Below are 27,462 nucleotides of genomic sequence, written 5' to 3' on the forward strand. Positions count from 1 at the left end.
TGAGACAAGCTATCTTAATCAGAGTTGTATTTAACTGCCAGATCGTCGAGTGTCATCATAATCAAATCCTTGCTTTATTAATCATGGTAGAAGAATGCAGGTAGTCGCATAGACGCAGCTGCTGAGACAATCAAATCAATTTTGATTGAAAAATTATTCAAATTCGTAAAAATTGCTGAAAAATTCATATCCCAACGATTTGCGTCGTATAAGAAAACATTTAAAAAAATATACTTGTTTTTGATAAAACATTTTAAAAATTGTGACATCAATGTTCCCAAGCGTTGATGCATCTACCTATATTCTTCTACCATGCTTTATTTCGAACAAATCATGAAAAAACAAATATAAACAAAAATACATGAACCTAAATTTGGACAGAATGGAGACACGACCATTGATCTGATCTAAAACCTGCAAAAATCTAATCTGACATTTTTTTTTTAATCGTAAAGGAAACACCGGTAAAAACATTGTAATAATATTTTTACAGGTTCCGGAACAGAGCAAATGTATTTTAGCATTTCATTTCCAAACATCGATATAATTACCACATATTAGGTACTCCAATACAAGTCCAATTAAATATATGTTCTGTTCTGCAAGAATTTAAAACTTTTTACTGCGATAACCGATTTTTCTCTTATGAAATCGAAAAAAAAAATACAAAACTAGTAGATTCTTGCATGTTGAAGAACACAGCAATAGTAAACTTGGGCCAAAGAGATTTTGGCAGTGACAAAAAATTTCATCATTCCTTTATCCAAAATAGGGGTTCGTATTGTTACCTTGAAGAAGGTACCAACCACCCCGTCCCAACGTTGCATTCTTTATTTATAATTTTAAAACAACGAAATTTGCGATCTGCTTCATAAATTTTTCTTTTTCTTTGTTTATTTCACCAAATTCTCATAGAATTGTTGTTGAACAGATGATTTAGATTCTCTTAGGATTTTAAAGGAATTGTATAAAGTTTTTTTTTTAATTCTTTTCGAACATTTGTTGTGGTATATATATATGTGTGTGTGTGAGTTTCCTGTTTTAGATTTATAAAATAAATAATTTTTTTAACAGAACATTGGAGATAGGTTTCATATGTAAAGACTAAAAGTAACAAATATACAATTTATCTATAACCTTAAACTAAATTTAATTTTAGATTTTGTTCCAAGGGGCTGAAGAAGTAAGTCTCAATTAGGGTCGACAATATACATAAAAATAGTTTTTTAAGAATATCTAATAAATTCTACAAAAACTTAGAAAATAATAAATGTTTTTTCCTCGTATTTATATATGTTATGAGCTGATTATAGTCCGGCGGCTTAAACATTGTGAACACTCTCGTATTCTTCTTGGCGCTTGTCAATACGCTGACAGCGACAACAAAGTGCCATTGATTTCCAACAATTTCGATGAAAACATGTACCACAACGATCACAACGTACAACACGACTGTCCCAGGGATATATAACGCTGTCGGCATTACAATATTCACAGAGAAAACCCCGGGCGGTACAAAGCTGAAAAAGTAAAAGTAAGTACATGATTGAATTATTATCTCAAATTTGAATTGTCTGCAAATTAATGCCACTTACAACACAATTAAAAATATGATTTTCACATTTGGTTATCAGTTCATCAATGGATCTCTGCAGGCAATTGCTGCGAGCATCTATAAAATCCGACATGGACCAATTATCAATGTCCGATGTGATGTAATCGGGTATCGTCTCAAAATAGTTCTGTTCACGCAAGGCAAAACGACACGTGCGTATAAAGTCTTTGACATATTTCAATTGTAAACGTCTATTGCGGGCACTCAACAGCGATTTACTACGAAAATATAAGGCAGGATTCAAGTCGGGTACATAGAACAAGGGATACGCATACATCTGCTCTAGCAAACGATATGCAAATACACTGACAGGATAACATTTGAAATCCCAGCTAGAAAGGAGATAGGAATAAAAATTTGTTAGCAAAAAGAAAAAAAATGTTCAAACTATTACAAGTTACCTTTGCAATATCTTTGCCGGTGTTGCTGAAATCTGATTTCGATGACAACCGGTACAATGATACTTTCCCAAATATGTACAATAGCGAAAACTCTGGACATATTGAGGTGATACACGCATTCCACAGCCAGCACAGCGGTAGTTCTGTTTCTTTAACAATTCTTTGCGTCTAAAATGTAAGGAACGGGAGTTAATGTTAAAAATGTTGCATAAGAACCGCTATCTCGGAAGCAGCAGCATTTTTTCTTTAACCTGTTATTGATAAATGTACTCTGATGAAAAGTTGTTATTGACAATGTTTTTTTTTTGTAGGAATGTTGTTATCGAAGACATTTCTTAACAGAAAATACTTTCTAATAAAAAACTTGTTATCGACAACTTTTCTTTATAGAAGAGTTATATCAGCATTATTTCACAAATAAACTAGTTATCGGCAACTTATCTCTATTAAACGTTGCATTCAACAGCGGTTCTTTATAGAAATTTTATAATAAAAAAAGTTGTATGGATGTATTTTTTATAGAAAATTTATAATCTTCAGACTTTTTATTATAGGAAAATTAATTTCAACAACTTTAGGCAAAATTTGTTATCGTCTTCTTTTCGTTACAGAAAGTAGTCGACATTTTTTTATAGAAACGTTATTATCGACAGAAAATTTATTATCGACAACCTTTCTTTAGAGAAGAGTTATTATCGGGAACTTTTTTTATAGAATATAAGAGAATATAAAAGATTTTATAATAAAAAATTTTATTGGTGTATTTTTTATAGAAAATTTATTAACGGCAGCCTTTTTATGAAGATTTGTTATCGCCTTCTTTTCGTTACAGAAAAGTAGTCGACTTTTTTTTATAGGAACGTTATTATCGACAATCTTTTTTAGAAAAGAGTTGTTATCGGTAATTTTCTTTATATACAGTGTGAGATAAGAAAACTGCAATCAATTTCAGACTGCTGTCATTTCTAAGCCAGTCGTCCGACAGCTCTTAAAATTATTCCAGTAACAGCTCATTATATTGTTTACAAGCGTACAAAAGCATTTTGGTGAGAATTTTCCAGAAAAAAAGTTATTCGTGATTGAATTCCAGGGTAATAGTGTGATTTCTTTATATTTGGCTTGAAAACCAAAAGTGGATATCGTTAGAGCACTCCAGCGTTTAAATGTGAATAATTTTTTTTCTGTCTCGTACCATTGCTCGTTACCGTGATACTGGTAGCGTAGCCCGACGTCAAGAAAGTGGACGGAAGAAAACATCAAAATAAGCAGAAGTGGTTCGAAAAGTAAAGAAGCGACCTCATCGAAACCCGCGTCGCAGTGGTCGAAAAATGGCTTATTCGTTGTCCAGCAGTTTGTAAACAAACAAAATGATCGTGTTTACTTGCCAAAGAGGTCAGCTGAAAATGTGCACCTTCGGTTGGCCACCAGAACTCAATCGCTGGGCACGGTGATGGTGCGGGCCGCCATAACAGCCGATGGTCGCTCTTCACTCGTATCATCGTGGCATCAGAATAAATGCCGAGTATTATCGCGAAAATATTCTGGAGGGTGTATTAAAGCCTTGGGCACGCAAACATTCTGGCCGTAGACCTTGGACATTCCAACAGGACTCAGCACGCGCCATCCAAGAATGGCTACAAAATGAGGTTCCTCGCTTCATTTCCAGCGCACAATGGCCACAATAATATCCGGATACCAATCCGTTGGACTATTGTGTCTGGAGTATTTTGGAGAACAAGGTGGGCACTAAAAAATACCAAAGTGTCCATCACCTCAAGCAAGCGCTTCGCCGGGAATGGGCCAAAATACCGCAGATCAACATTGGGGCAGCGTGTGACGGTCTCATTGGCCGTTTAAAGGCCATAATTCGTACCAAAGGTGACCAATTCGAACAAATCTAAAGTTATTCTAAAATTTGATGCTATTTCCGACATTTTTTGCTTTCATTTAATAAAATTTAAAAAAATTTAAAAATTATGGCGATTGACTTTGTTGCAGTTTTTTTTAGCACACCCTGTATTCTCAAAAAAAAAAAAAAAATTGTTATGATTTTGCAAACACAGATGGAGAAGATTTTGAATATCGGTCATCGATAGCAAATTTTCTATGCTAACAAGTTGCCGATAACAAGTATTTTTACAAGAAAGAAGATACGTTCATAAAAAGTGTCCCTATAAAGAAGTCGGCAACTTTTTAGGATAGAAAATTTGCTATCAATAAACGAGGAGGTCTTTTCTCTCTTTCTTACCACCCCATCTATATTTACAAAATCAGGGGGTTTTCATATATTCATTCATAAATGTCACTTCACTTACTCCATGCTTGGATGATCGGTAAAGATGATTTGCTGTCTGGGTGGCGCCCAATATTTTGTGCCGCGTGTAACCGAATGTATCACATGTTCATCGGGATTATTGCCGGATAGATCAGGCATTGGTAAGAGATTTTGTGGTGTGTCCTCGTCGGAAACGAGCCATTTCAGTTCCGACACCTTGGGCAAATGTTTCTCATCAAATTTCGAGATGAGAGAAAGTCCCACAACCTCTGCTGTCAGTAAATCGACCGATGATACATCTTCGGCATAGGGGACATGTTCTCCTTCGACATATTCGTGGCCGCTGCTACAGGGTACCTTTACCTTTGAGGGTGTAGCTGTCATGTTGTTGTGCTCCGATGAGGATAGATAATCTGTTGCCAACGGTGTGGCTAAAATAGGGAGAGAAGTGTGATTTTTCACTTTTTGATTTGGAAAGTCTACAAGGAAACTTACCTTCCCGACTTAAATTTTCCAATGTTTCATTGGGTACCTGCTTGTTCCATTTTATGTGTTCTATAGCCGATATAATAGCCTCTGAAATACGAAAATGAGCATTTTCCTTTTCCAATTCAGTGTTGTTACGCGATGACTGCGACATTTGTAAAAATCTTGTCAAACTTTGGCAATTTTTCATCGTAGCAGTTGTGGTGGGCGAACCACTTGTTGTGGCCCCACCTTCCTCTTTGGTATTTATGCCCGAGGAACTGGAGGTGTTCAGAGTAAATGGTGTCGAGTAATCCAAGGCTGTACTAACTTCATCGAATAAGTTTTGGGCATTACGTTTCCGCAACTTCTTACCATATATTGGTAGGAATTTATCCAAAACAGCTGAACTCAAAGATGAGGGTGTCGATTGCAGTGTTACTGGCGGTGTGGGAGTTACACTAGGGCCGTGATGCCGACTATCGGAATTTATCGAATCAATTGCTTGTTCAGGTATTTGGTGATTTTGTTCATGTAAACTGTGTTCCGTATACCAGGATGTGTATGAAGGCGGGGTACTAAACAGCGAGGAGAAAAAACTATTCAAAGGGCTAAGGCTTTTGGTGGACGATGAGGAGGCAGAGGATTTGTTTGCGGCAACACGCTGTCGCACCGAGGGTATTGCTTGAGCTGGTGTGGTGCTGGACTGGGTATGTGCCTGTGATTTGTTCTTTTGCTGCTCCCACGAGTGGTCAGTCCAAATTTTTATATCATCCGTGTTGATGAGTTGTATATGTCTTGTGGTCGATTTGGAAGAGGACGATGACACTGAAGTTGCAACTGAGCAAGATGAGGAGGTGGTGGAAGCTGTTGAATTTAAATGTAAACTTGATGTTGGACTACGATTCGAGGTAGAATTATGGGATGTTGATGGCTTCGGGTCATCATCACAGTTTGATGGCTGGGTCATTTTGCTATCATCGCAAACATACAATTGGGGAATGTTGCCTTCAGGCGTTCTATTGTGTTTATGTTTGATATCGGCTATGGTTTTACACCTTGGTCGGGGACCGTGGCCAGGAGCATCCCTAACATCTTTGGCATCTGTAGAGCATTTACTTTTGACATCCGGAAGACTTTTTGTTTTACGTATAGTTAACAATACTGTTGAGTGTTTAGTAGGGCCATTACCAGATTCTTCTATGCGATCACGTGATGGATTCATAGCACGTGGTGATTTCTTCTCGGGCAGTACAATCACATTCGGTTGAGAATTGCAACGTTTATGTTTCGTCATATTCTCCACGCCATTCTGCTCCTCCTCCTTGAGCAATGTATCAATCTGTTTCAGCAAACCATACTGATGTGTTTCAAATGCACTCATGCCAATGAATATGGCATTGACATACTCTTCGTGTCTCAGCAGAGCATGTGGGGTATAGTGTTCCTCCAAAAGTTCCTTATCGGAGACTAAATATTGCAGAAACACAAACAAATTTGCCGAGTCTCGCAGATTCTGACATAACCACTGTGTCAACCGGGCTGTCAATGATTGTTTCAATGGCCAGCTACGACGTTGCAATGCACTGGAGGAGGCTGGCGGTGGGGTGGGTGGTCGCGTTTTCAGGGCAAAGCCACCACCACCAGCAGTTTGAGAGCATTTTGTTGCACTATTGCGTATGTTTACAGCATTGAGAACCCATTCGAAGTCGTCGATTATTTTATTGGGTGAATACAAGTCGGACTCATCGTGGTAACTGTCGGCGCAAGTCACCGTTGTTGCTGCTATTGTTGTTGGCAATGATGAATCACTACTACTACTACCAGTTGCACTTGCAAGCGTGTGTTGATTGTTGTCGTCTTGTTGTGGCTGTAAATGCAAAAAAAAAGAAAATTTTGTGTTAATCAAAAGTATTCTTTAATTTAATATTAAAGGAAGGAATCATAAATATATAGCAATAGAAGTATTATTATTGTAATAAAATAGCAATATCTGAGTAAATTGACGACAAAATTATTTAATAAGAGATATTCGGTTCCAGAACTGCAATAATGTAAAAGAAATAGTCTGGTCCAGAACTGCAAAAATGTAAAACTTTGTGCTACAATAACCAGTTTTCCCTTCATCGATAAAAAATGCAAAACTTTGTTAAAAAGCTGTTTTCGACGACTTTTAGTTAAAAGTTGTTATCGACAACTTTCGTTATTGAAATGTCATTGACAACTTCTTTTTCTTATTATAAAATTCGTTATTTTGGAAATGCAAGTCATTGGATTGGACGTTCATTCATTAAGAATCTACCTTAATTTGGAATACAACCTGGCATTTTGTATTTGAGGAGCGCCAACATTGCTCTCTACAATATAGGAGAGCTCGCTTGATAATCCAAAAAAAAAATCGTTATCGAAAAATGTTCTTATATAAAAATTGTTATCAAAAATATTTCCTTATAGATAAGATGGTATCGACCAATTTGCGTTATACAAAAGTTACCCTTTTTCTTAGATAATGTTATCGAAAATGTTTGCTTAAAAATAAGTTATTATCGACAAATTTTCTGTACCGAGAAGTTGTTATCGACAACTTTTCTTTATTGAAAAGTTGTTATCGACAACTATTCTTTATAGTATAGTTGTTATCGACGACTTTTCTTTAAGGAATAGTTGTTATCGACAACTTCTGTTTGTCGAAAAGTTGTTATCGACAAATTGTCTTAATAGGAAATTTGTTATCGACAACTTTCCCTTATAGAATAGTTATCGACAAATTTTCTTTATAGAGTAGTTGTTATCGACAACTTTTCTATATAGAATAGTTGTTATCGACAACTTTTCTATATAGAATAGTTGTTATCGACAACTTTTCTATATAGAATAGTTGTTATCGACAACTTTTCTATATAGACTAGTTGTTATCGACAACTTTTCTATATAGAATAGTTGTTATCGACAACTTTTCTATATAGACTAGTCGTTATCGACAACTTTTCTATATAGAATAGTTGTTATCGACAACTTTTCTATATAGAATAGTTGTTATCGACAACTTTTCTATATAGAATAGTTGTTATCGACAACTTTTCTATATAGAATAGTTGTTATCGACAACTTTTCTATATAGAATAGTTGTTATCGACAACTTTTCTATATAGAATAGTTGTTATCGACAACTTTTCTATATAGAATAGTTGTTATCGACAACTTTTCTATATAGAATAGTTGTTATCGACAACTTTTCTATATAGAATAGTTGTTATCGACAACTTTTCTACATAGAATAGTTGTTATCGACAACTTTTCTATATAGAATAGTTGTTATCGATAACTTTTATTTTTATAATTATCGATAACTTTTATTTATAAAATAGTTGTTATCGACAACTTTTCTTTGTAGAACAGTTGTTATCGACAAATTTTCTGTATAGAATAGCTATTATCGACAACTTTTCTTCATAGAATAGTTGTTATTGACAACTTTATATATATTTTATCGTCCTTTCTTTGCAGAAAATGTAGTCGGCAGATTTTATCGAAAATGTATCCTTACAGATAAATTGTTATCGACCATTTTTGCTGATAAAAACCTATTATCAATTATTTTTTATAAAAAAAATAACTATCGAAATGTATTCTTCATAAAAAAAATTGTTATCGACAAACCTTCATCAAAAAAAATTGTGTCTTATTTGGGATGCCTTGACCCAGTATTTGCAATTTGTTGCGTGTACCTACAGCTAATTACCCTGACCCAACAACCAACCAGACACCATAACCACCAAACAACGTTATGAAGACAATGACCCGTTTTAATTCTAAGGCCATTACATTTTTTAATTATTAATATGCAAATAAATGTCAAACGTTGTTGATAACAAGCAAAACTGACTTAACATTAACTTACCATGCATTAACTGATAAATAAATTTCAACAAAACAAACTTGTTTGCATTGCAGTTAAGGAATTGGAATTCCCCAAAACGAAGAAATGTATCGACCAAAAAAACCTATACCAAGAATAGCAAAAATAGACATTGTGACTAATTTTATTGTATTTAGTACGACCTTGAGATTTTATAGTATTATGCTTGTTGTTGTGATTTTCACATATTTTGATAAAACAATGCTTTGGGCCACTTCAAGGCATGTAAACAAACATGAATACCACACAAAAATATCTTCAATGTGAAAAGTCGTTCAACGAACTGGTCGGTTGGTTTGTTGAGTGGCTGATGACTGCATTCCAAGCATTCTTTACTACGTAATCATCATCATCACAACTCTGGTGCTCCCCACCAACCTCCCCTGAACGAACGAACGAATGAATCCACAACAACAAAACGCCCAGCTTGCAATAATGACGACATACACGAGACGCCATTCATTCATGCCACAATACAAACAATATTCACTCGATCCACTCATAAAAAGGACTGACGATTTGACGAAAACAAACTTTCACTAACAGCCAAATATACGACAATGCAATAACGTACAACAATATCGAATATTCTCGGTTTCGTTTGTAATTGAAGAGAAAAAATTCGCAGTTATTACCTTTTTCTGATGCGTTATATCCACCAAACCGTATAGTATTATATCAAAGCATGAACTTTGTATTTCTTTGAATGTATCATCAGCCTCACTCAAGAACCACAATTCTATTGATTTCTTAAAATTTACAACTAATTCACGACACTTTTCCTTTTGAAACAATGGCTGTAGCAGTTTTTCTTTTACTTTTTGTGACATAATTTCGTTTATTCGCACTATTGTTTTTCATTTGCATTTGTTAGCGTATCTTGGATTAATGTTTACGAGAATATGTTGAATTTATTGAATTTATCCAAGGAAATATAGAATGTTTACTGTTTTCTTCTCCTTACTAGCACAAATATTTTTTTCTATTTCGCAACAATACAACAAAGCCGTGCAAATATATATCGGCGATGGTGGCTCTGTTTATTGTTAGTTAGGGACACATAAAATCGATTTCTGTTATAATGCAAGCCACACACGATACAACCGTTGGTACAACCTGGAGGGTTGTCAAGTTGTATGCTTCGGATTTGAATGTTTGAATGAATTTGAATGTTTTCTGAACATTTTTTTGTTATTGAAAAGAAAACACATACATAAACAAATAAAGATGACATATTAAGCCAAGAAAATAAAAAAATTAAAATCATATGGTATCATAGCCCTACCCATGGTACAATGAAGAGAAGGTAGGTCAACTTTGAAAAAATTGCAAGTATAGAGGTCTACCTGTTTGGCTTGTAATGTCAGAATTAGTATCAAAACAATAAAAATTAAACAACTTGTTGCATTTATTTTGAATAAATAATTGAAATCCGCGATAACTGAATGAAAGGTCAACACTTCTTTTCAAAATCATGTACTATATATCTCTAAAGTATTATTTCGGTACAAAAACTCTAGATTTTGTCGAAGCCCTACTTTTATATCATTGTACCATGGCCCTACCTTCATATCATTGTACCATGGCATGTTTATAGTCTTTTTAAAAGAAAATACATAAAGCGCATTTTTGACTTATCGGCTTCTTCGTAGATGAACAAAGGAGTTTTAGGTTGACTTAAGCTGCAAGTACATAAAAAGCTTGAAGTCAAGGCTAGGCATATTAATGTCAAGTTATAATGGACAACGACGGTAGGATTTTATTGCTACTCTGTACTCCCTTTGTGAAATGTCACAAAATATGCCTAGCCATGACTTCAAGCTTCTTATGTACTTGCAGCTTTAGAATGTACTATTTTTACATATAGGTAGATGCATCAACGCTTGCAAACATTGATATGTCATAATTTTTTCAAAATTTTAAAATTGTTTTGTCAGAAATAAGTACATTTTTATATATTTTATTATACGATGCAAATCGGAGGTTGTTACAATATGCATTTCTCAACAATATTTACAATTTTTAATAATTTTTCATTCAACATTTTCAATTCCAAAATCGGTTTGACAGTTCATTGTCCCAGCAGCTGTGTCGAAGCGAATACCTGTATTCTTCTACCATGCTTGGAGGTTCATGAAGAGAGCAATAAAAACACAAAAATGATATCTTCTTAATTCTTCCATGGAAAGCTTTTATTTAGTTTGCCTTCTATTTTCTTATTTTGCTGTGAATCCGATCGATATGTATTAAAAATGCTACACTGGAATTTACGCTGCCATATGATTTTTTATTCTCATAAAATAAGAAAATACTATTTTACTATTTTTACATATGTTCTGTACAAAATTAAATTTGATATTTATTATGAACTCGCTTGCTTTGGTCATGACCATAAGAAAAATAACCGTTTAAAAAACACCCTTTCAATGATTCATACTGGGTTTAGTTGCAAAAACGCAAGTAACCGATATTTAAAAAATCGACTTATAAATCCCTACTTTGAAAGGTAAACATGCGGCAAACAATGCATTTCCACATTGCATTATCGACATAGACTGTTTCTATAAAATAGAACAATTTATAATATTTTTACAAAAATACAAATTTTAATATTTGTTATTTTTTAGCTTAAAATTGACAAAAATAGCAAAACAAAGTTATGTCGTAATCACTTGTGTTGGAAGTAGATCAAAACGTATTGTCAATTACAACTGACATCCGCAACGCGAACAAAAACCAAGTGCCAAAATTGCGTTAAAAACAACGCACCAGAACGCATCAAACGAACTTAACATTTCGAAACGGAGCAACAACAATATGGAAATCTACTAGACGTCAAGCAACGCAATATTTGGACTTGCGTTTTTTTCACTTTCGGCTGTAATCGTGAGTATACACATAAAAACGAATAGAGGCCTGCCAATAGCGTTGTGTGCCAGTCATCGACTTTGTCTTTTTCTGTGGCTTGTGAAGTTCGAACGTGATTGTTCGATACCGTAGTGAGAAAGATAGAAATTTCTTTTGGAAAATTCACAATTAAAATATAATTCATTTTTTCAACAAAGAAATAAGATAAGGAAAAAATTAATTTTTTCCACGCCACGTCGTGCCAAATAAGAAAATAAGTGGTGGTGAAAAATACTATCTGCCGAGGAATACACAAGTTCTTCCAGCCAGATAAGCAGAATAGAGAAAAAATTTCAAAGTCGTAAAAAAATTGGGACTTAGAAAAATTTCGTTGAATTTTTCTTTGTATTACTCGACTGCTGGCTGGCTATTATAGAGACACCACCACCACTTGTATTTTTTTCTTATTGTTCCACATAACATATTCTCGTCGCTCTATTATTTGCTGTGTGGCTGTGGCTGACTGGCTGGTTGATTGCCTCGTTGTATTTCGACTTGTAAAATTTTTCATTTTTTCGTCGTTTCACTTGTGTGTCTGGTGGCGATACGAGAGTAAAGTTGACTTGGCTGGCAAAACGAAACAAAAGTGGAAATCAAAGGCAGGCAGACAACATCATCTATACAGAAAAGACTTGTGAAAATTTTCATTTCATCGTTCGTCCGTTCGTTGTGTGCTCAAGCTGATATACTGCAATTGAAGATTTTTTGAACTTAGAAAGAAAATCGCCATCGCCTTCTACTAAGGGAAAAGTGGATCTGTAAAATATTCCAACGATTTCTGGAATTGTAACATATACCTATAATTTAATTTGAACGACAGACAGAAAGAAATCAATTATAACCATGAGCGTCGATGTATCGGCCGAAAATGTAAGTAGTCCATCATTATCATTTACACATTACCATATTATTTAATTACATAAAAAAATTAAAATTTTTATTTTTTAAGATTAAGCAAATGTATAATTGAATGGTTTGTTTTTGCTGACGAAATGATTGTATCTATTTGTAATCTGGGTGACTTGTTGTAAATACACTTGAAATTGTTGTTTTTAATTTTTTTCAATGTTATTATTATATAGACTTTGAAAAAAATTCACGAAAATGGCGACAAGTCAACATCATACAATATCAAATAAGTGCTCATACAATAAGTACTGTGTGCTGTGCAGCAGTGTGTTTTACTTTTTAATTCTGCTTCTTCCCCAACATTGTTGTTGTCGTCGTTGCCTTGCCTTCTCACCAACCAACAACAAGGCATACCTTGTGGTGCTTAACTGACTGACTGCCTGGCTGGCTGGCTGACTAGCTAGCTGATTTGCTGCTGCTAGTTCGCTAGTTGATTTTGGTTGTTGTTTTACTTTACGGTTCTCCTCCATACACACATATGAATCTTTATATTTTGAATTGCTTTTCTGCCTGCCGGATCGACTTGACAACTGGCTGGGTGACGAACTGACGGCCTGCCTGCCTGCCCGCCCGTCGATCTGTTTGCCTGTCATTAATGTTGGTGGATGTTCGGTCTCTAATACCTCTTTTCATAACCACGTAAATTTCAAAGTTACATTGCAAAGTGAAGGAAAAAATTGCCATTGGTGGTTGTTGATTATGATGGCTGTTGATACCATTACATGGAGCAAAAGGGAAACTTTAAAGTTACTAATTGTAAAATCATTTGAAAAGTATTGTTGTCTGAAAAAAAAGGATTTCTGTAACTTCAGCCCATAGTGTTTCTACTACCCCCATTTTTTGTTACAATGTAAGCATACGTTTGCATCCATCTGGAATTAAACAATGACCGCATATGGTTTATTCATTTACCTTGATATAAAGGTCACTACGGTGGCATTAGCTCGTTGAATTCTTCTCCATTTTTGTTGCCAAGTGTATGTGTACTGGATTATCTTCCGGAAATTGATAATTTATGGCATTGCTGATGATTTTTTGTCTTTTTTTAGTGACAATCCTGCTGTCATCTAAATATGTCGGAAGTTTTTCCTTTGGAGTGATGTTGAAAAAATTTAACGATAATCTTCCTACGTTTCTATTATGTGATGGTTCTACTAGGCTAAACCTTCAATTTTTTAAGAAATACCTATGTGTGAAAATCCGAGCTTCTGGAGAGTATGACGAAATTTGGGTTTCATTTCACCTTGGTTTGGCATTCAAAATTTCCTATTCTATGGTGGAAAGAAGATTTTTTTCGTTAAATAAAATGTTATCGATAAAATCTCAAAAATAACGTCTAACGTCTCAACAGCTGATTCACAAGGTGAAAACGTGTACCTTAAAGGATTTTCTTATGCAGACTAGATACTCTTTGGAAGTCTGTGTTAAATTGAATTTGACAAATCATTTCGAAATGTCCCTGCAAAGTGTAAATACTTTCGCTCTACCTTTAATTAAGCATTAGATTACCTGTAAAAACCAAGAAAATTTCACTAACATTGTCCAAAAAGAATTGAGCTATTATTAGGGAACTTTGTTTATTAACTTCTTCATGCGAATATGTCTCTGGAAGCTACATATATCCAATCAAGATGAAATTTGACCACCTCAGCTAATTCAAATCGGGTCACACACAACATTTCTCCATGTGCTCCATGTAACTAGGAAGTTTGGTGTGAGTGATTAGTTTCGAAGAATCCAACTCCTCAAAATTTTCGTCGTAGATCCCAGATTCGATGTAGATTGATGTCATGCTTAAAGATCTGTCTGTCCACCTATTGAAATAACATAGTAGCTTGCATTATTGAAGCAGATTTGTAAAAACACAAACATTTTGAAGGTTCCAGTCCAAATTTTCCAACCAAATCATCTGTAATTCGATATTTCAGATTCTAAATGGGCAGTTAAATATACAGCAACAAAAAATTTTGAATGTGGAACCTTTTTTTGATATAGCCCTCCCGAACTACCCCTGATTTTCTGTATTTTAAAGATTTCTGCCCCAGTATTTAATGAACTTGGCTGTAATTTGTCAAAACGGATTTTTATTAGACATTTTACCTCACAAAGAAAAAAGAAAAAAAAAACTGTAAGTTTGGCCGGGCCGAGCTTTGAATACCCTCCACCATTTGGAACGAATTTGGCAATTCTCAAAAAAAAAAAAAAAAAACAAAAACGTTAAAAATTCTGTTAAAATCTTAAAAATATCGGATGTAGCTGTTATTTTAGGGTCTATACGACGACATAGACCGGCATAGGTAACTTTTGTCATAAGCCATTAAAATATTCAAATGCGAAACTTAAAAAAATCCCTGAATAATATAGCTAAAATCATCAAAATACCGAAAATAGGGAGTGGAGTTACCATTATATGGGGGTTATACGAAGACGTGGACCTGCACAGACAATTTTCTGTCTTAGGTTGTAGTATCCATTACGAACTTCAAATACGAAATTTGAAACAATTCCGGTGAATAATGTCGCTAAAATCATCATCATCCACAGACGGACAGACACGTAGACGGAGGGACATCGATAAATCCACATAAAATTTTATGCTTATCAAGAATATATGTACTTTGTGGTGTCTAAATATATATTTCGAGGTGTTAAAAACGGAATGACAAACCCTCCATGCTATGGTGGAGGGTATACAAATGTCAGTGTAAGTGTACTTTTTGGTGGAAACCCCGACGTACCCTGATTTTTGGTATTTCGAAGGTCTCAGTCGCAATTTCCAAACAAATAAGCTGTAATTTTACATTTAATTTTAACAGTGAGTGTTTTATCTTTTCGCAAAAAATATTGAACGTAAGTCCTTTTTGGAATAGCCCCCATATAACCATAGCTTCTGATTTTCGAAATTTTTAAATTGTGGTCCTAGGTTTCAACCATGGTACCATGACAATCAAATGTAAATTAACATTTTGGACTCTCAGTGTGTAGTTTAACACATCGCAGAAAGAATTCAATGCAGATTCATCTTTTGGCTCCAATATAACCATAGCTGATTTTCGAACATTTCAAATCAATCCAAACATTTTAATAAAATCCAACCAAATCAACTGAAATTTGATATTTCGGGTTCTTAGTGGGTAGTTTTTTGATAACTCCGTAAATTCTATTTTTTTTTTCAATTTTGTAAGTTTTGGCCCCATTTTCCAAGCAAATTAGTTGTACTTTGACATTCAATTTATCAGTGGGTTCCTGAACTCTTCAAAAAAATATTAAATATATATAAATAAAATATATTTTGAAGTCAACTTCCCTCACTAAAAAGTTTAAAATGGATATACTTGAATTATATTTCCTAAATGTGTAGTCGGAGCTCAAATTTAGACTAAACCAAATTGGTATTATATACATCATTGATTCTGCTTTGACACTTCTTACACATAGCCCATAGCTTCATGTTTCAAAGTTTAGTCGATTTGATTAAGTTTTAGATATTGTTTTTGATTGAATATCGGAAATGTGTCAAGCTTAATAGTAGCCAATTTGATTCCGCAAACATATTTCTGATATTTTATAATAAGACACACAACTACCGTATTTCGATTTTCAATTCAATTTATTTCTTAGATTTCATTTACATCTCTACCAAATTTTATCCACCTACACCCTCTCTTCTTACCATACATTTTAAGATATCAAGTTAATAGGGTTTCCCCTGACTATTATCATGCATATTGTTCATGATTATATGCCGCTAGACTTCTTAAACTTGAACACAAAAGATACTCTTAATATTTTTCACATTATATGCTTCTGGCAAAACCTTGACCTAATTTCTGTTTCCTTCCCGTATGTTTTTACTTTAAAATATAATAATGAATTAAAAATCGTCAGACAACACTTTCTTTTTTTCAAAACAGCTACCAGCTATATATATTATATAGTTTTTTTTTTAATTTCATATAACTTTTCCGCTACTTCTCCATGTGAATGATGATGTTCGTATGTGTGCTGTAGTAGACCATCCATCCATTTATGCCTTTAGTAACAACTAATAAAACAAAACGGCTAAAGTAATTTTTGGCCAAATATCATTAGATATGTGCCAAGTTTAAACAGATTGTTTCGCTTTGGGTGTCTTTTCGAATTTCGCATTGTGTGTTATGTTATTATGTGCTGCCTCCTCTACATACATATATAAAAGTGTAAATGTTATGATCGTTCGCCGCTAATCTCGTATTTTTTCACTTCATACTAATTCTGTTTTTTTTTGCACCACTCAAAATATCCACCTGATGGTGTGCTGTGATATCGTATATATGTTAATGCGTCTAATTTTTTTTGTTTATAATTTCTAGAACATTGACTTTTTAGAGCTACGGCATCGATGTGAGTGTGTGTGTGTGTGATTGTATATACTTTGGCTTTATTATATAAAACCGTAATGACATTTGATATTCGATTGTTTGAAACAGATAGATGAACAAGAAATAATAATAATTACAAAGCTATTTTTGGTAACGTGCAATTTAATTTGTTGAATTAATAAAGACTTATTAATTCATTTTAATTCAACAAATGTGTATTTTTATGTATGCTTGGAGAAAGGCCTTGAATTTTTATTACTTTTGCTGTAGCTCTCTGATGAATTTATGAGTTGAAAAAATACAGTTTTTTTCTAACTGAATTTTTCCTATTCATGTGCTACCACTATATGGAGGTATACAGAGTGAGATAAAAAAAAACTGCTACAAAGTCAAACGTCATAATTTTTACTTTTTTTTTAAATGAAAGCAAAAAATGTCGGAAATAGCATCAAATTTTAGAATAAGTTTAGATTTGTTCCAATTGGTCACCTTTAGAACGAATTATGGCCTTCAAACCGCCAATGAAACCGTCACACGCTGCCCAATTGTTGCTCTGCGGTATTTTGGACCATTCCCGGCGAAGCGCTTGCTTAAGGTGATCGACACCTTGATATTTTTTAGTGCCAACCTTGCTTTCCAAAATACTCCAGACACAATAGTCCAATGGATTGGTATCCGGAGATTTTGGTGGCTATTGTGCGCTGGACGTCAAGGAAGTGCCTCAATGGTTACGTAAGTGAGGAGAATTGTAAATTTTCGAGTAAAGACCATTCAAAAAAATTTTAAAAACAAACAATGCATCCTGCAAAGCCACAGTTTAAAGGGGTTCATGGGCTGATGAACATTATTGGACCGTACTTCTACAAAGATGCTGCGGATCATAACGTAAGCTGTGAACGCTAATGTGAGAGCTTAATTTGCAACATGTGGTTTCAAGTTTTGCGAATATTTGGTGAATATTTTATTGCATGTTCGCCTTTTGACTACTTTTTGTGTGGCTATGTTAAAACTCATTTCTATAAAGACGAGTCCATTGCAATTGACGCATTGGAGGACAACAGTGAAGCATTTATCCGTAAGATACCGGCCGAAATGTTTGAAAGAGTATACCAACATTCAGGCGCAATCGCTGCCAACATTTGCAGGAAACAACCTTCAAATATTAAATACATAATATGGACTGAACTGTCAATTCAAATAAAGATTTCCTGATTTTTCTGAAGCTCTGAAAAATTCACCCTTTATTTATTATTAATTTAATATTAAATTTAATTAATTTATATTTTATTTATTTCCAAAAAATTGAAACGTGTTTTCACGTTTCGACAATGCTTTTTTGAGCTTTGTCGTTTAATTTTTTTTTTGAAAATACCCCATGGGTATAGGTATTTAAATCTCTTCAACTTTTGCTGACTAGCCCACATTACACCCTCTCACAAAAAAAAAAAATTTATTGGAGAGCATTATTTTTGTTACGTTTTCATGTTAATCTCACCCTCCCACCCTCTCTCTCGCACACACACACACATTTCTTTTTATTTATAGCAAAGCAAAAAAAGTATTTTGGTTAAAGCACGTGATAGTTTAAATTTATATAGTTTCACGTTGCCAAAAAAATGCATTCCAAAACAATCGTTGATAGTTGCTGCTTTTTACCCCTAACCAAGGTGGTGCTTAGATGATGATGGCAGCGATCATTAAACTGGTTGTTGGACAATTAATGACAACGTGTTTTTGTTTGATCCGACATGAAACATTGAAGAAACACGTGTGTGTTTGGCTATAATACAGCTGGTTTGTTGCCATGCATGTACACACAGACACTTTTTTGCTTTGTGGCTGCATCGTTTCTCGCTAGCCCATGACGTGTTATTACACCCCAAATGTTCTCTTTTTCTCTCGTTCTCACTCCTGTGGAAGACAATTTGCAATTTGATATTTGGTTTCCTGTTTAACAAAGTTTAGAGGATATCGTATTGGTATTTCTGCTGCTGTACATCATATAGGATAGGGGTGGTTTATGTTTCTCCTATATGAGGATGAGTTATTTCTCTGGTTCTCCAAGGATACTTATTCAAGATGTGGCACTGATCTCCAATGTTTACTTTTCTCCCCAATTTATGACAGGAAAAACTGATTTATTTACTATACAAATTTTAAATCTTGAAGTCTTCACATATTATCGTAACAACAAAGCGGAAATGAAAGCTCCCATACATGCTTTTGAAAAATTTGAAACATGACCCGCTCTCAAATGTCATTGATCCTGAAAATGACCATTTCATTGGGAGATCGAAACCGGTTTAAAGGCATATTTTACGCCTTTGTGTTTAGTCATATTGTTACTTATTAGCTTGTAAGAGAATAGCCGTTCGTTTTTATACAACTTATCTGATTTTTATTAGTAAAGTGTGTGATTAAGCATGAATCATCATAATCGAATTGGTATTTTTTTTCTGTTTCGTTAACTTTAGCAGCCACCGGCACAAAATGGGGGCACTGCCGAGGTGCATGTAAATGGCATGAGCAATGGACATAGCAGTAGCAGCAGTAAACATAAGTCAGTCAAGCAAAGACAAACATCGTGATAAGGATAAGGACAGGGATCGTCACAAGAGTTCTTCATCTAGCAGTCACAAAAGCAGTAGCCGGTAAGTAAAAAAATAATGCTATTTATTTTGATATGCATTCTAATCATATTTTTATTAATGAATCATTCACACATAATATTGAAATAAAAAAGTATCATAAAAAATTTAATATTAAATTTGTTTTATATATTCTACGCACTTTGCAGTGATAAAGAGAAGCACAGCTCCTCATCCAGCTCGAGCAGTGGCAAAGATAAACATCGCGATAAGGAACGCGATGAAAAACACAGCAGCAGCTCCTCATCTAAATCCAGTCATCGTGACAAAGATCGCGAAAAAGACAAGGAACGCAGCAGCAGTGATCGCGATAAACACAAATCATCTTCATCATCCTCATCGTCGGGACACAAAAGTTCCTCCAAGGATAAGGAGAGACGTGACAAAGATCGCAAAGAAGGCAGCAGTTCGAGCAGTTCATCGAGTAAAGACAAAGACCGCCATCACAAATCTTCTTCGTCGTCTAGTTCTTCCAGGGACAAGGATAAAGATCGCCACCACAAAAGCTCCTCCTCCTCATCATCCTCATCATCGAAGCATAAACATTCCAGTTCTTCTTCATCGTCGAAATCTTCTTCGAAACACGATGGCGATGGTTTCATTAAGCCAGAACCGCTCTCGCAGCCACAAGAAAATGGTTTCAATAATGTTCTGGCCGACATTAAAATGGAAGAAGTTAAACATGAACAAGATATCAAACACGAAACGTATAACAATCACAATCATGAAACCTATCAAAAAGGAAGAAGTTAAACAGGAAATGTTTAGCCAAGATCCCCTAGATAGTAGCTACAACAATGGCTACCAAAAGGAACATTATGAAATGAATGCTCCTTTTGATGTATCACAAGCTAGTTCATGTGATTATTCCATGTCCCAGTTCAAAGAGGATGAACCGGCATTTGTGGCCAAAGAAGAGGCCAGCTATAATGAAGACGATTCTCAAGAAATGGATCAAGATGAATCACAAGAACAAAACTATGATGACAATAACGAGGATGAAGATGATGATGAGGATATGCCATTGGCAGCACGTAAATCCAAACAACAACATCAAGTGATTCAAGAGGAAGAAGATGACGAAGAAGACATTCCTCTGGCTAAGCGTAAAATCAAAGCCGAAGAAGATGAGGATGATGAAGATGTTCCATTGTTGGCACGTAAAAAACCCAAAAAAGAAAAGTCCAAGGAAAAGAAAAAGAAACGTGTCAAGGAAGAAGAAGACGACTACACCGAAGTTAAACCCAAGAAATCTAAAAAGACTGCTGCTCCAACGGCTAGCGTGAAAACTGAAACCGCTTCACCCACAAAACGTGTCAAAAAAGAAAAGAAAGCTGAAGAAGAGGAAGAAGTTTGGAGATGGTAAGTTTTATGTTTCTAATAATGACTACTGTGATCGAAAAAAGCTTGCAGAGCCAAGTAGTGATCAGACCACGAAAAATACTAGCTACTTGTGGGATTTACACCCACAATAGTTCATAAACAAAAATCCGTGTTTTTGGAAAAGAATACGAAAAAATGCTGTTTTCTCTCGTATTTATCTTCAGTCCAATTCTACTCATGAATAATTCTATGAATTTAAAAGTTACGACGGCTCACCTTCATAAAAGTCATAAATGCATGAAATCAGTAGTGTTAAAACAGTGATTAAGCAAAAACTCATTTCCTTTACATTTTAGTGTCAGGATGCCAAAAAAAACTCTTAACGGTCCATGTTATTTCCTTTAGTTTACCAAAACATTGCCAAATGTTTACTACTAAATTTGAAAATTGGAAATTACAAATTATATTATCCAACACACAAAATTTGCCATTCCATCCAAAGATATAGCTCTACTCCACTCCAAAGAATTATTTGGCACATTGCTGAGCCTCAAAAAGGAATGAAAAAATAATTGTTAACGACTATTTCATTTCCCAATCTTAAAAGTTAAAGGCACCTCCTGCATATAAAACCTTCGAGCTGGTGATTCTTGCACCTTAATTGTTAGGTTATGTTTACGTTACATCTGTTCATTCTTATGGTATCAATTTGGTTTGAATGTTTTTGTTAATGTCGCACGGAAAATCCTATAAATACTTGAATGTTACCTATTACCCCACCAAAAATTAATTTTTATACCCTCAGCCATATGGCTTCAGAGGGAGGGTATATATCATTTTATTAATATTCTGTGCGTGAATTTTGATTTGCAGCTGTATAGGGTCATATGGCTGTTGATATTTATGTTATCAATTCAGCTTGAATGTTTATTGTAGTGGGTAAATTTCATGAACGGTAAATTAAATTTATTTACTGAGGGGAGATAAACTACTCAACTGTAACGGATTTTGTATTTTCTCGCCAAAATCAGTTTTTTTTACCAATGCAATTTTCTGTGCCCGAACTATGAATTACAGCTGTTTTTTGTGTGTTATCAATTCATTTGAATGCCTTATACACACAACGAATAAGTCAGATGTTTTTGACAACTATACCCAAATGTTAGGTTATGCACATCATTTAGTTGATATTATACACGGTAAATTTGCGTAATGCATTTAAATTTTCTTCTCCCTGTTTTTGCAATGAAATATGGCAAAAACAATTGCATTTACTGCAATGAATTTATCTCGAATAAATCAAACAATAAAGCTAAAAGATTTGGCAATATTTTTTGAAAGAGAATTAAGATTATTCCCCTCTGCCAGAGGTGGGCTTGCATGTGGTCTCCCCTTCTCCTCGTCGCTTTTCGGCCAAACTTATGCTACCAAGGCTACCAAGGCTGCTGCCAGTAAAAAGGTCTTGAAACAAACAAAGAAACGAACCACTCCTGATAATAAATTAACTAAAACAAAATCCCTTACTACTTCATCTTCTAAATCTCTCCCTCCTAGGTGGGAAGAAGAAAAGCGTGAAGATGGTGTCAAATGGAATACATTGGAACACAAGGGTCCAGTTTTTGCCCCTCCCTATGAACGTTTGCCGAAAAATGTACGTTTCTACTATGATGGCAGACCATTGGAGTTGAGCGAAGAAACTGAAGAGGCCGCCACATTTTACGCCAAGATGTTGAATCATGACTACTGCACAAAGAAAATATTCAACGACAACTTCTTCAAGGACTTCCGCAAAACGATGACTAAAGAGGAAAAGGATATCATTAAAGATTTTGATAAGTGCAACTTTGAAGAAATGCACAGATTCTTCTTGGCTGAATCGGAAAAACGCAAGAACGCCACTAAGGAAGAAAAACTAAAGAAAAAGGAAGAAAATGAGGCCCTTGTCAAGGAATATGGTATTTGTATTATCGATGGACACAAGGAGAAGATTGGTAATTTCCGTCTGGAACCTCCTGGTCTGTTTAGAGGTCGTGGTGAACATCCTAAAATGGGTATGATTAAGCGTCGTATCCAAGCCGAAGATGTGTCAATTAATTGTGGCAAAGATTCCAAAATACCCCAGCCACCTCCTGGTCATCGTTGGAGAGAAGTTATACACAACAACACTGTCACTTGGTTGGCATCTTGGACAGAGAATGTTCAGGGTCAAGTGAAATATATTATGTTGAATCCATCATCCAAATTAAAGGGAGAAAAGGATCACATTAAATATGAGACTGCCAGACGCTTGGCTAAATCAATTGATACAATCCGTGAAACATATCGCAACGAATGGAAATCGAAGGAAATGCGTGTTAGGCAACGTGCCGTCGCTTTGTATTTCATAGATAAATTGGCTCTGAGAGCAGGTAACGAAAAGGATGAAGATCAAGCCGACACAGTGGGTTGTTGTTCATTGCGTGTGGAACACGTAACACTGCACAAAGAATTGAATGGCAAAGAGAATGTGGTGGTCTTTGATTTCCTGGGTAAGGATTCTATACGCTACTACAATGAGGTTGAGGTGGAAAAGCGAGTGTTTAAAAATCTGGAACTTTTTATGGAGAACAAGAAAACTGGTGACGATTTGTTTGATCGTCTAAATACACAAGTGCTAAATGAACATTTGAAGGAACTTATGGAAGGTAACAAACATGATTTTGTGTATCTAAGATAAAGTATTAATATTTTCCTTTCCATTTTTCATTTATAGGTCTCACTGCCAAAGTGTTCCGTACCTACAATGCTTCAGTTACATTACAAAATCAATTGGATCTGTTGACACAAGACGACATGACCATACCTGAAAAACTATTGGCCTACAATCGAGCTAACCGTGCTGTGGCTATCCTATGTAACCATCAACGTTCCGTGCCCAAGAGCCACGAAAAATCCATGGAAAATCTCAAAGAGAAAATCAGACAAAAACGTGAACAATTGGATGATGCCGAAAATGAATATGAGGTAAGACAGAGAAAACAAATACATATCCAAAATATAAATGTATGCTTTGTAATTTCCACAGGACCTTAAGAGAGCTGCTAGAAAAGGTTCGGTCCGAGAGAGAGTCATTGCCGACAAGAAGTTCAAACAAATTGAACGCCTTAAGGAACAACTAAAGAAAATGGAGTTACAAGAGACTGACAGAGATGAAAATAAAACAATTGCTTTGGGCACGTCCAAATTGAATTATTTGGATCCACGTATTTCGGTGGCTTGGTAAGTGGTTAAAATATCCTTTGTGGAAAGATATTTCTATAGGGTGAGATAAAAAAACTGCAACAAAGTCAAACGCCATAATTTTTACATTTTTTTTAATTTTGTTGAATAAAAGCAAAAAATGTCGGAAGTAGCATCAAATTTTAGAGTAACTTTAGATTTGTTCGAATTGGTCATCTTTGGCACGAATTATAGCCAATGAAATCGTCATACGCTGCCCGAATAATGTTCTGCGGTATTTTGGGCCATTCCAACCAAACTTGCTTTCAAAAATACTCCAGACACAATACTCCAAAGGATTGGTATCATCCGGAGATTTTGGTGGCCATTGTGCGCTGGAAATGAAGCGAGGAACCCCAATTTTGTAACCATTCTTGGGTGGCGCGTGTTGAGTGCGATGGTGCTGAGTCTTGCTGGAATGTCTAAGGTCTGCGGTCAAAATGTGTTCGTGCAAAAGGCTTTAATACACCCTCTAGAATATTTTCGAGATTACATTCGGCATTTATTCTGATGCTACGGTCGATTAATACGAGCGGAGAGCGACCATCTGCAGTTATGGCAGCCCACACCATCACCATAGCCGGTGCTTGAGTTCTGGTGTAGTTTCTTCTTGGAGGTGTAGGTTGTTGCACTTTTGGAATTTCAATGGCTTTACCCCGAGCTCATTTTTCCATATTTGCCGAATGGAATATTGCGATATGTTCAGCTCACGAACCATTTTTCGATCAAGTCGCTTCTTTAGATTTCGAACCATTCCTGCTGATGTTGCTGTTTTCTTCAGTCTACTTCCTTGACGTCGGGCTACCAGTATCACGGTAACGAGCGATGGTACGAGACAAAAAAGATTTATTCACATTTAAATGCTGGAGTGTTCTAACGATAGCCACTTGTGGTTTTCCAAGCCAAATATAAAGAAATCACACTACCACACATTAATTCCATCACGAATAACTTTTTTCTGGAAAATTCTCACCAAAATGCTTTTGTACGCTTGTAAACAATATAATGAGCTGTCACTGGAATAACTGCTGTCGGACAAGTAGCTTATAAATGACAGAGTCTGAAGTTGGTTGCAGTTTTTTCATCTCACCCTGTATGCGTTTATGTTGTAGAAACTTGTTTCATTATAGAGTCGTTTTTTTAAAAGGTTACTTTGTGAAAAAGTCATAATCGATTAAATTTATTTTTGCTGTTTTCCATATACGGAAGTATTTTAACGTTTATCATGTTTTTATCCAATTCTAGGTGCAAGAAGAATAAAGTTCCAATTGAGAAAATCTTTAACAAAACACAACGGAACAAATTCATGTGGGCTATTCACATGGCTGATGAAAACTATCGCTTCTAAATCCAAGTTAGTAGAAGAGAAAAAGAAGACGATATGCAGCAACTATGCAGCTAACATCAAATTAAAATGTTTTATATATAAGTCGTATATATAAATAGTAAACAAATATGAATAATCCCTTCTCAAGCAAAACAAAGAGAAAGCCCACCCAAAAAAATAACAACAAAAGTAGGTTACATGCAATACTATACATACCAGTATGGTGTAAAAAAGAAACACAACCTTCAACTCAAAACAAACAAAAAAAAAAAAATATTTATTGAAAAGGTCAATATTATTATGATTTTATGAAGAATTTAACAATCCAAAATGAAAGATAATTATAGTGTTCAACATCATATAGTTATAGAAAAACAAGACATTTATGTTTTGTTTTCAAACTGAATTTTGATGAATATTTGAAAAAATTAAGTTTTTATTCGATTCTAATTCAGTTATTTTGATTAGATGATGAGTTGTGTCAGATTCTTAGCAAATTATTTGGAAATAGTTGTGGAACTATTTCAACATTTCTAAAGAAAATTGTAATAACTATGAAAATGTTTTATAAGAAATTACGTTGGTTATGCAAATTGCATATCTTTGTTTTGTGTCCCCCCCAAACACACACACATACAGTTTTTGCTATAAAATAATTCAAGTTATTTTGCTTCTTTGCTATAGGTTTATTTTCGAAATATTGAAACCACATATGAGGTTTCTTAACCACCACACACATCCCCCAAACACAGAGAAATATTCTTATGGCAAAGTTATTTTAATTTATATTTATAGTTTAATTTTATTTAAACATTTTTAGAACATTACATGCAGCAAAACGGTAACAAGTTCATAAAATTATGTCATACATAAAAAGATCTTGTTAAAAAATATTAATCAAGATAAATTGATTATGATCCTTTAACTATAAGTTATATATAAATATTAATTATAATTTTAAACAATTTTATTGAAACATTTTTTGTGCATAAGTAATTTAGTTAAAATGAAAACTTGCAATAACTTTTGAACGGGACCCCCTCCCTAACCAATTACAAGACAAGAACAGATAAAATCCAACAAATTTATATATTCTCTTTCAACTCCCAATTGAATGCTTTAAGAAATTATAAAGAGTTTAGTTTTAATTTTTTTCTTCATTTTTTACATTTTAAGTTTTTTTTTTTCTTCTTTAATATTTAATTATTTGTATTATTTTCCTTACTTTCATCTAAAAATCATACACTGTGCAATTATTTTTTTAATGGAAAAACTAAAAAATATGAAAAAATTCTTATGTTTATGATCCTCCCTCCCCATTTAAATACCTACCTACCTACCTATATTATTTAAATAAAAATTTAGTTTGTGCTTAAAACACACAAAATATATGAAATTATAAACCAATCAACTTTTCCCCACCACCCACCCCCCAACCATCCCTTATACGCAATTTAGTATCAATTTTTTGCCTTTGTTTATTATTTTGAATATATTTCAACTTTAAACTATTTTCTTTTTGGTAGGAAAAGTGATGAAAACAAAAACATAATGTTCTCTCTTTGCAACAAACCACAATTATTAAGCATTAGAGTTAGAATAAAGCCACAACTTTATATATATGAAAACAAAAAAACAACAACAAAATATATAAGAATTAGAAAAAATATTTTTTCTTTTAATTTTCTTTTATATTTTTAAGTGATACAACTACTGATATTTTAATAAAAAAAAAAAAAATAATAATTTGAATTAATTCAGATTATCTTATCCATATACACAAAACAAACACATCCATATTCATAATATAATTATATAATAATATAATTAACACATATTGACTTATTTCAAAAAAACCAAACGTATTTCAATAAAAATAAGATTTTTTGAGAACAAAAATACGTCTGGTAATTTTTATTTTTTTTTTTCTTAATGAAAATAAATGTGAACGCTATTACCAACCAATTATATTTGAAAAAAAAAAAAACAGAGCCATTGTTTTTAAAATTTTTCATCGGCAATGACCCAAACTTTCAGTAATTTTAATTTACAAA

The 27,462-nt window shown here is 34.2% G+C and overlaps 2 protein-coding genes across 2 annotated transcripts; one reads left to right on the top strand and one right to left on the bottom strand.

Annotated features, from left to right (window-relative positions):
* Positions 1–856: 856 nt before the first annotated feature.
* LOC101894157 (run domain Beclin-1-interacting and cysteine-rich domain-containing protein) lies at positions 857–9,689 on the bottom strand. Its single transcript, XM_005182280.4, has 6 exons — positions 9,311–9,689; positions 4,787–6,626; positions 4,332–4,722; positions 2,017–2,184; positions 1,596–1,947; positions 857–1,520 (listed from the first exon to the last, which is right to left on the bottom strand). Exons 1-6 carry the CDS (start codon positions 9,503–9,505, stop codon positions 1,323–1,325), a joined length of 3,144 nt encoding a protein of 1,047 aa, XP_005182337.2. The 5' UTR covers positions 9,506–9,689; the 3' UTR covers positions 857–1,322.
* Positions 9,690–20,190: 10,501 nt separating this feature from the next.
* LOC101894328 (DNA topoisomerase 1) lies at positions 20,191–27,197 on the top strand. Its single transcript, XM_059122062.1, has 5 exons — positions 20,191–20,862; positions 22,378–23,507; positions 23,576–23,826; positions 23,888–24,081; positions 25,327–27,197. Exons 1-5 carry the CDS (start codon positions 20,225–20,227, stop codon positions 25,427–25,429), a joined length of 2,316 nt encoding a protein of 771 aa, XP_058978045.1. The 5' UTR covers positions 20,191–20,224; the 3' UTR covers positions 25,430–27,197.
* The last annotated feature ends 265 nt before the right edge of the window (positions 27,198–27,462 follow it).

Source organism: Musca domestica, unplaced genomic scaffold (genome assembly GCF_030504385.1).
Source record: "Musca domestica strain aabys unplaced genomic scaffold, Musca_domestica.polishedcontigs.V.1.1 2, whole genome shotgun sequence".
In the NCBI taxonomy this organism is placed as follows: Eukaryota; Metazoa; Arthropoda; class Insecta; order Diptera; family Muscidae; genus Musca; species Musca domestica.